At 38.6% G+C, this 10,910-nt stretch overlaps 1 protein-coding gene across 1 annotated transcript in view; it reads right to left on the reverse strand.

Annotated features, from left to right (window-relative positions):
• Positions 1 to 2,189: 2,189 nt before the first annotated feature.
• TRMT2B (tRNA methyltransferase 2 homolog B) overlaps positions 2,190 to 10,910 on the reverse strand; it is a 43,590-nt gene continuing 34,869 nt past the window's right edge. The window contains exons 7-12 of the mRNA XM_006776920.2: positions 5,867 to 6,013; positions 4,659 to 4,753; positions 4,109 to 4,323; positions 3,843 to 3,944; positions 2,947 to 3,066; positions 2,190 to 2,719 (exon numbers count right to left, since the gene is read on the reverse strand). Of these exons, the coding sequence (XP_006776983.1) occupies positions 2,616 to 2,719; positions 2,947 to 3,066; positions 3,843 to 3,944; positions 4,109 to 4,323; positions 4,659 to 4,753; positions 5,867 to 6,013 (783 nt within the window). The 3' untranslated portion in view covers positions 2,190 to 2,615. The remainder of the gene's footprint in view (positions 2,720 to 2,946; positions 3,067 to 3,842; positions 3,945 to 4,108; positions 4,324 to 4,658; positions 4,754 to 5,866; positions 6,014 to 10,910) is intronic.

Raw genomic sequence — 10,910 nt, forward strand, 5'->3', positions numbered from 1 at the left:
AAAATATTTGCAAATTATTTATCTGTTAAGGGACTGGTATCCAGAAGCCAGACACAAAAGGCCACATATTGTATGATTCCATTGGTAGAAAATGTTCAGACTAGGCAAATCAGTAGAGAAAAACTAGATTTGTGGTTGCCTAGGGTGAGGATGGTGGTTTTGGGGAGAAATGGGGTGCATGATATCTTCTTGGCTTAATGAAAATGTTCCACAATTGTTGTGACAGATGTACAACTCTGGAAAACTAATAAACTATATAAATAGGTGATCTATATGATATGTGAATTATATCTCAGTAAAACAGTTTAAAAAATTAATAACTTGTATGATAAAAAGCACCAAAAGCAAAGACAGGAGACAACTTACACACTGGAAATAAATTTGCAATTCACATCAAAGACAAAGCCTTTTTTTCTCTAATTTATAACAAATTCCTGGAAATCGATAAGGACAAGAACCACGGCCCAAAAGAAAAATGAACAGAGGATATGAAAAGAAAATATAAATGTTTGTGAATTATGAAAGGGTTTGCAGCACAAAAGTTTTTTTTTTAACCTTGATGATGTCCAATTACAGACATATACACACACACACGACTTATTTATTTATGTTTTTATTTATTAGCACCATGCTCTAACCAACTGGGCCAACCGGCCGCCCCATGTGTTTTTATTTATTTGTTGTTGTCATTGTTTGGGTTTTTGATGTCATATCTAAGAAAGTTTTGCCTTACCCAAGGTCACAATGATTCACACTCATGTTTTAGCTCTTACATTTAGTTCTATGATCCATTTTGAATTCATTTCTGCACATGGTATAATGAAGAAAGAAGTTACTCTGTATGTGGCCAAATTTAACAAATTTTTTTTATATGGCTTCTGAATTTTCATAGTTAGAAAGGGCTGCTGCACTCCAAGATTATAAAGAAATTCTATGATTTCCCCTTTTTACATTTAAATCTCTAACTCCTTTATAATGTATCCTGGTATACAGTATGAGACACATATCCAACTTTTCTTTTCAAATGACAGTTGTCCACTGTCATTTATTGAATAGTCCATCTTTTTCCCATTGATTTGAAATGCTGTCTTTATTATATATTTTTAAAAAATTAAACAGAATAATAAAAATAAAGTATAAATGGAAGAGTAAATGTGCAAGAGTAGACAAGGAAATAAGACTGGAAACACATGGGCTCCATGCTATCATTTGGGGTAGAAGAAGCTCTTTCACAACTTTCCCAATTTTGTTTCCATGGTTACTGATCTATTTAGATTTACTATATCTTCTGGAATTAGTATTAGCCATTGCATTTTCCCAGAAAATCACTCATCTTGGCTTTCAAATGTATTGCAAGGGAGTTGTACAAAGTACTTCTTATCATTTTTTAAAATGTCTTCATATTACTAGTTATGCTCATTTTCTCATTTAAGACTACATTTTTACGTTTAGTCCTTTATATTCTTAATTTGGTTTATATATCTATTTTATTTTATTTTTCCAATAATACCTACTTGTTTATTTGTTGAGTCCACAGGATTTGGTTTTGTAGTTAATTAATTTCTGAATTTTTTAACATTATTGACTTATTCCTTCAGTTTCCTCTAGGTTTATTGTTCTTTTTCTAGCTCATTGACTTCAAAGCTCAATTCACTTTTATTTTCAGTTTTAATTTACTGTTATTGAATTTATTGGGTGACATTAGTTAATAAAATTATACAGGTTTCAGGTGTACAATTCTATAATATATTATCTATACATTGTATTGTGTGTTCACCACCCCAGCTCAAGTCTCCTTCCATCACCATTTATCCCTTCTACCTCCCCTACTCCCTTCCCTCTGGTAATCACCATACTACTGTCTGTGTCTGTGAGGGTGGATTTTTTTGTGTGTTTGTTTGACTTTGCTTAATCCTTTCAATTCATTTACCTTTAAATCTCACTTTTTTATCCAATCATATCATATGTAGTTTATACCCACCTATGTGGTTTGAATATTACAAATAAATTGTATTATTAATATAAAAAGAGGGATGAGAAAGGGAGAGAGAGAAAAAAGAGATTACAAGAAGACAACATTTCAAAAAAATCAAAATAATTGACCAGGGCCAGAACTAAGATGAAGTAAGACGCATTCACTTTGGATGCAAAATTTAATAGGATGCCAAAAAACCCAAACAACTCAGTAATCAAGACACATATTTTTATGCAATATTTTGGAAAATCAAATTAGAAAATTATGGCCTGCAGGTTGGCTGCCTATTACATCAATAAAGTTTTATTGGAACCAGGGCCAAGATTAGGGTAAGATGAATGAGGCAAGGTTTATCAAGTGGAAGAGTGGGTCTCACCTTTCTAAACAATCTTAATATTTTGGTCATCATTGATTTGTGTACTAATTTTTATTTTTGAAAATATGACATTAAAAATTAATCTCAATTACTGAGATTTTGGGCATCCTTTAAGTTATAAACAGAAGTAAGTAGCTTCACTTGCCTCACCCAAGACTGAACCCTATAATTGACTCTTAGTGTCATTATTTTCCAAATTCCTCAAAATAAGCATGAATTACTTTGATCATCAGGAATAAAATAACTTAAAAAAGACGTCAAGACTCACTCAATGATGTTCCTAGTGGTTTCACCATAGGGCTTGCAGGAAATAAAAACTAGTGTGCAGATGGCCCTGCAGTTTCGAATGGCTTGAACCACCTGGTAATCTGAAGGCAGAAAGACATTGCTATTAATATAATTAAACTATCATGATCTGGGTTATCACAAACTCTCAACTGGCCAGCACCTAGAATTGGTGAGAATAAAGGAGACAAATGGTTCAGAGCCAGTCCAATGGGGGCACCGTTAACGTGGTATGGGAATGGGGCTAAAGCTAGGGAACATCATGGGAACATCCAACTAGTTCTTAAGTGGGAAAGCTATTCATCCTTACGCAGTCCTCCCCGGGCTGGGTTTACCACAGCAACAATTAACTGCCCATTTTCCTTTGACTTTAGCAGCTGTGGCAAAATCTTCTCTGCTTGACCAGCGTAGAATTCACAGTTGGTGATGCCTGCAGAAGAGAGGCTCACATGACATAAATGAAAACGCATGCCCACCAGTGAGGTGCAGGGAGCTTTAGCTTTATAGAAATGTACAGGAGCCAGGGCTCTGCCATCTCCCTTTGGACCTAGCATACCTCTGAATAACAATGAAAGAAATGCTTCTGGACCTGCTTCATTTTTCCAACGTGCTTTCCCTTGCAATATCTCAATAGGCCTTTCCGCTTGAGAGGCCCGCCAGACAGTGTTATTTTATAATTGTGTGACTCACACAGCACACAAGGACCTATTCCAAGAAGAGAACCTTGACTTTTACTCAAGTGTTTTTCTGTTATTTAAGGTTTTTCACACAGAGCCACCAGAGTTGTGTGAAGGTGTGGTAGGGGGACAAAAAGATCTGTTTTCTATATTGCAGTTTGGCATAAGATTTTGTTCAAAGAAAAGATTCTGTTGCTAAAAACAGTTTGAAACCTATTGTATTATGTTCTGGTGCCTTATGAGTCTAATGTCAAGAGGCTCTTCTATATTATCCAAAGTTGTGACAAGTTCCCCTGCTATCAGTTCGGCTTATTTCTTCCCTCAGGCTCTGCTTCTAGATAGAAGAAAAGATTTAGCTATTGGGATCTCTCAGAAAACCATCAGGACCCAACTCTGACCACTCCAGAACACCCTCTCTTCCTCCCCACAGGTCATGGATACAGTATATGCCCTTTCCCCCAAGTAACAGTTTTCATAGCATAGAAACAACTGCAGCTCTTCATTTTTCCCCAGACTGAGAGCAGTGTACCATTGAAGGCTGCAGTCCACCTGGCGTCCTCTACCGCCTGCTCCACCAATTCAATCCCAAGGACCTGGGAGGTATATTTAGCCAGAGAGAGACCAATCACACCTAGGGAAGTAAGAGAGAATGAGAGGAGGGTATTTTAGGGTTTTAAACGAATGAGTTTATGCCTGCACCACTACCATCACCTCCCCACCCCACACCTAATGTGCTGGGTGAATGGAGTTCGGGAGCTAGGCAGCATGTAGATTCGGCCCTGGGCTACCACTTACCAGTTCCACAGCAGATATCAAGGAGGATGGTGTTAGAGTTCACTCCACTCAGCTTCCCTATGGTCCGATACAGCACCTCTGCACCAGCAGTGTTAATTTGGAAAAAGGCATCTGGAGAGATGCGGACCTTCAAGCCCAAGAGCTCTTCAAAGATGTGGGGTTCCCCAAAAAGGAGCTGGAAGGGGGACTGCTGATGGCTGCAACGGGTCCTGGTGCTGGAAAAGAATTTTTAAAAGAGCATCTTGGAATGGTAGACCATTTTCTCTCTAGTGGTTGGTTGGAGAGGGAGGCCCTAGCATCTCATTTAGGAGGCACACGCTCTATGGCATGGCCCTGAGAGCTCTGTAGGAATTCCCCTCTCATGGGATGGAGATACATGCAAACACTCTCTCATCTACAGTCTGGCCTGGGTTCCTGGATCTGCATGGTGTACGAGGACCAATACCACTTAGCCCTGGTCCACCATAATCAGCAGCCCTGCCACAGCAATCCCCAACCCAGACTATGGCAAGCCATCTGCCTCGTGCTTGTTTGGCTGTCCCAGATTTACCTTTCCTGGAAGTACAGTGATGTCAAGTTACAGACTGCTCCTGGACCTTTGATGAAAAACTCCTTTACAGTTTCCTTCTGAACACAGAGCTCCTCCTGCCCAGACCACAAAATTAGGGATCAAGCAAAGACTCATCTCTGACAAGTTTTCTCTCCTGGCTCCACAATCATCAGCCCTGCAGTAGTCACACAAGAGGGCACATTTCTCTAATCCTATTATAAATAACACTTAACACAAAGCAATGTTCTATAGGACAAAAAATAATTTATTTTCACATCTCAGTAGAAGCACCGCTTTCCTTGCTGGCTTTTGACAAATCCTATAACATAGATACACACTTTCTCTAGTCTGAGCCCCTTTAAAGAAAGTGTGAGTTATTCTTATAAACAGGAGCTAAACTAAGCTTTTGTCCCATCACAAAGAAGAAATAACCTTTCAATTCCCTTCATACTTCTCCATTTCAAACATCCCAACCACTCACCCAAACATCACCTCAGAGGACATGAGTGATAGGAGAATGAAAAGTGCTAGGAAGAGAATGAGCATGGTAACTGAGTCCTTTATTTGAGTTCAGAACATTTTACAATGCCTACATCACTACAGAGAGTCTAACCATTAGCTTAACACAGGATATATCACAATAAACTATGTTGGAGCTATAGAGTTAAAAAGCCAGGAATTAATGACTTGGGTTCAAACCCTAGCCTGGCTATTTTCTGGTTCTGTAACCTTGGGCACTTATATGCCTCCATTTGCCCATTTGTGAAATAAGGATAATACCTCTCCCTTTCCCATGTACTTCACAAGTGGGTTAAGATGATCACACAAGTACAGGAATATTTTAACGTGTGAATGTTTGAAAGCTCCAAGTGCACTACAAATGTAAAATAATTTTGGGGTTATGACATTTTGACTATATTCTAGTCTCTATTGAATTGGTTTTTGGATTTAGTAGAGCACCTACTAACTTCCATGGGCCAGATTCTTATGAAAATACTTAATACATGATAATTAACTTGGTAACCTGGCCTCAGTCTCCACGGTTTGATAATGCTGTCAGCATTATCAACCCCTCTTCCCAGCCCACACAGATATTCCGTGGATGTGCAGTTTCTGCTATCTGCTCTGAAACTTCCAAAAGCCAACTGTAGCACGGTAGTGGTAGGGGTTGCTACGGAAGCTGCCCAGTATCATCCTGTGAGTCTCACCTTACTTAATTCCTGGGGATGGAAAGTAATGATGGCCATTGTGTGCCCTTGGCTATTGGTGCGGACTATGAGCTCACGCCAGTGTCCACCTTCATGAAACAGAAGGCAGGGCTCCAATGGGGATTGTCGAAGGAATACTTCATAGTACTAGGAAGAAAACACTATTATTACACAGGCAAAACCAACAAGTTACACAGATGATTATTTATGCTGAGTGATTGCTATGGGCTGCATTGTAACCCTCCCCTCCAATTCACATATTGAAGCCCTAACTCCCAGTACCTCAGAATGTGACTGTATTTGGAGATAAGGTCTGAATATTTTTATCGATTTCAGAGAGGAAGGGAGAGGAAGAGAGAGATAGAAGCATCAATGATGAAGGAAAATCATTGATCAGCTGACTCCTGCATGCCCCACACTGAGGATGGAGCCTGCAACCCGGACATGTGCCCTGACCAGTAATTGAACCATGACCTCCTGGTTCATAGGTAGACTCTCAACCACTGAGCCATACTGGCTGGGCTAAATTGCCAACATCTTGATCTCAGACATTGCCTTTAGAACTATGAAGAAATAAATTTCTGTTGTTTAAGCCACCTAGTTTGTGGTATTTTGTCATGGAAGCCCTAGCAAACTAATAAAGTAATATAAGAAACATGAACTCTGCCCTTTCACCTTACAGAAGGACATAATCCATTGTATTCCAAACAGTAAGCTGCAGGAAGGCTTAGAGTTGTATCTTAGCCTCGCACATAATAGTTGCTCAATAATTATTATTGAAAGAAGGCATGAATGAACAGGAAAGGTATTTTATTTGTATGTACAATCTAAGATTATTCTATATATAGTATGGAATACAATAATCTTCCATTTCTGTGAATTTCTCCTGGCAGCAATTCCTAATTTACTACTCAGATGCTATGATTCTATTCCTACCTATAACTTCCTGATGTAAGCCCATGTATTTCTATATATAACCAAGTACCAACTATAGCATAGTTTAGTCGGCTCCTTCATTTCCTCCTGGTGAACACAAGTCAAATACAAGCTTGTTGCTGCCACAACAGGACACATTATCTGATTTGCTAGGTCCTTTTGTGTTTAAAATACTAGGTCCACTGTATTTTCGAACAATCCCAAAATTATGTATAGAAGGGGAAGTTATACCAAAAAACAGTGCTGCCTTAGTGGGTAAAAATCAATTAAGGCTACACTTTATCACTTTTGCTATATCACATAAATGCAATACAACATATGCCTATCAATACTGAACGTATTTTTCAAATTTTGAGGTTGGTGATTTAAAGAAAAACTGGTTCAATTGTTGTTTACTGGCTGGTGGGTAAATAATTTTTTATTTTTGGAAACAAGATTCAGATGTCACTGAGGTCCTGGAAGGACAAGAAATTGAAAACCTGAGTCACACCTGGAAGTTGGGTAAGTAAATATGAAATACAGCCTCTCCACGGTATGAGCTCAGGCCTCGGTATCTTCATTTATAAAATAGAGACTGAGATTTCTTTTCTCATATGGAAATAGGTATTAATAGTGGAGGGAACTATAATCATATTGTAATATATAAATGTATCAAATCAACACATTTACACCTTAAATTTACCAATACTATATGTCAATAAAATCTCAATAAAAATAAATTTTAAAAGGAGTGAAGGGGCCTTCTGGTTAAAAAATAATAGCCCTCCTAAAAATCCTGCTAAAATTATATAAAGGAATAAAAAAAACCCCATAAGCTTATTTAAACTCATTGCTCTACCAATTCTCCCTTCTTTCTCTCCTGCACCATCATTTTCCTCCTTGCCTTACATTCTAAGGTTATACTATATATAGTATGGAATACAATATAATATAATAGGATTTCAACATATGAAAACCTGGGGCACACATTCAGACCACAGCCACACTTATCATCTTCTAACATACCATATACCTGTAATTTACTTTACTGTGTATGTGGTTTTTTAATCTTTCTCTCCCTACTAAAATGTAAGTTCTATGAGAGAAAGAATATTTTCTTCATTATTGTATCCTAAGCACCTAAGAATAACATCTGGCACTTGTAGGTATTCAATAGTATTTTTTAATGAATAAATGAAAGAAATAACAAAGATAAAAGACAACAAGGGCAAACTAAATAAAGTCTTCAAAGATGGAAGGCAGACTGGAATGACAATTGACTTGTTAAAACCAGGAATTAATGACTCTCTCATCTACAGTCTGGCCTGGGTTCCTGGACCTGGATGGTGTACGAGCTATCTGGATTGCCTATAAAGGGGGACCTGATGAGATGTAAAGCTTGCCTGCTCCAAACAACCCTGGGAAGTCTCAAACTTGAAGGTACAAGGCACTGGAGGAAGTAGATAAAAGGTAAAATACGGGGCTAAAAACAAGGTTTGGTTGAAGTCTAGGCACAAAACTGGCAAACATCCTCATCCTACCGAGAATGATCATCCTCCTCTAGCAGGAGACTGGAGTGTTTTATTCTCAAGAGAAAATGAACCCACAAAAGCTCTGAATTTGGAGCTTACCAAGCACAATGGTGGTGGTAGTGGTCAAGTAGAAACAGAAAGTTTCAATGTAAATCTTCATTTTTCAGGGTTGGAACCAAATCCCCCTTCCATACTCAAATTCTAGAAGGCCAGCAGCCTGGCAGGAAACTTGGAGATGATTTTCTCATGAAACTGAATATCCCCAGAGTAATGACCTCCTGAAAGAAACACACAGGGGAACCCCCACACATACAATTCACAGCAGTGAAGCCAAGAATCAACAAATCCATTCAAGCTGAACTGCTAATCAGTTTTTTAATGCCTCACTCTTAAATGAAGTCAGCCAAGTACCACCAACTATTTGATAAAGCCTCCATTGTGAAAGACAGTACCCAAAACAAACAGCAAAAAATCCTGAAGGAAACAGACAATTCAGAGAACAGAAAGCCCTGGCTGGTTTGGCCTGTGGATTGAAGAGTCCCAGGTTTGATTCCAGTCAAGGGCACATGTCCGGATTGTGGGCTCGATCCCCAGTAGGGGGAATGCGGGAGACAACCAATCAATGATTCTCATCATTGATGTTTCTATCTCTCTCTCCCTCTCCCTCCCTCTCTGAATTCAATAAAAATATATTTTTTTAAAAAAGAACAGAAAAACACACACACATATATTACATTACTAAATTATATTACTAAAAAGAACAAGATATTATACAAAAGGAACAGAGAACAAGAAAAATCTTTTGAAAACTAAAGTTAGTATAGTAGAAAAAAATATATAAAGATGTTGGCATTTATGTCAAGAAAATTTGACAAAAAGGCAAAGAAATAAAAAATAGTAGAGGAATCAATACTTGGAATCAAAATCCAAATAATAGAAGATATACAGACAAAACAGAAAAATAAAAGGAGGTAAAAATAATACAGGAAAATTTCTCACATCTGAAAGTATGCGTTTCCAGAGTGATGAGGCCTAGAAAGTTACCCACCATAATGAATTTTAAAAAGGCCCACGTGGTCATGAAGTTTCAGGGATAAAGAGATTCCCTAAAAGCTTCTAGAGGAAAAAAAGAAGGGAGAGAATATCTACAACCTTGAAGGCTAGATGACAATGAAACCATATCTTCATGTTTATAAAGGCAAATGATTCAAACCCAGAATGTGAAATCTAGAAAAATCTCAGTCATATGTCAGGAAAGAAAAAAGATATTTACAGACATGCCAAGACACTAAAACTTTACCTCCTAGGCACCTTTCCTCAGGAAGCTAACCGAGGTTGTACTCCAGCTAAATTAGGTGTAAACCAGAAAAAGGAAGACAGGGGATCTAAGAAGCAGGGGAGACAAGACAGAACAGCAAAGGGAGTCCCAGGATAACAGCCATGGAGAAGACCTCGGGAGCCTAGGATGGAAAACTCGTAGGAAAAGGTCTTCAGGGGAAAAATTGAACTCAAGTTTTTAAGCATATGGAGAATATTGATGAATGTTTGACAAAGCTTTTAAAGCATCTGGGGGAAAAATAGCAATAGGTTCATAGAAAACTAAGCCAATTGAAAAATGAGATAATTATTCAGGCCAATATAAACTAAGAGTTGCTGGGCCAGTGTGGCTCAGTGGTTGAGTGTCGACCTATGAATAAGGAGCTCATGGTTTGATTCCTGGTCAAGGCACATTCCTAGGTTTTGGGCTCAATCCCCAGTAGGGGGCGTGCAGGAGGCAGATCATCAATGATTCTCTCTCAGCATTAATGTTTCTATCTCTCTCTACTTCTCCCTTCCTCTCAGAAATCAAAGAAAATATATTTAAAATGCCAACAAGAAAAACCTAAAAGTTGTAAAATCCATCATACCATATGGAAATATGCAGCTATAAAATGAAGTATCTATATATATAAAAGCCTAAGTGATCATTAAGACCAGTCACTATGACGCGCACTGACCATCAGGGGGCAGACGCTCAACGCAGGAGCTGCCCCCTGGTGGTCAATGTGCTCCCACAGCCAACCACCCAAGGCCAGCCAACCTCCCATGATCCCTTCCCTGGCTGGACAGCCCTGATTGGCCCAATAGCCGGCCAGGCCAAGGGACCCCCCACCAGTGCACGAATTCGTGCACTGGGCCTCTAGTATTTTATATATATACAAGGTGTGAACCAAATGGCATAGGTAAACACCTGATATATATATATATATAAAACAAGGTGTGAACTAAGATGGCGGCATAGGTAAACACCTCAACTTGCTGCTGCGCACAACCACATTAAAACTACAACTAAAAGACAAAACGAATATCATCCAGAACCACAGGAAGGCTGGCTAAGTGGAAATTCTACAACTAGAAGGAAAGAGAAAAGTGCATTGAGTCCGGTAGGAGGTGTAGAAATAATGACAGAAAACTTCCCCTACCTGGTGAAAGAAATAGACTTGCAAGTCCAGGAAGTACAGAGAACCCCAAACAAAAGGAATCCAAAGAGGATCACACCAAGTCACATCATAATTAAAATGCCAAGAGCAAAAGACAAAGAGAGAATCCTAAAAGCG

This window comes from Myotis davidii, unplaced genomic scaffold (genome assembly GCF_000327345.1).
Source record: "Myotis davidii unplaced genomic scaffold, ASM32734v1 scaffold2209, whole genome shotgun sequence".
NCBI classification, from domain to species: Eukaryota; Metazoa; Chordata; class Mammalia; order Chiroptera; family Vespertilionidae; genus Myotis; species Myotis davidii.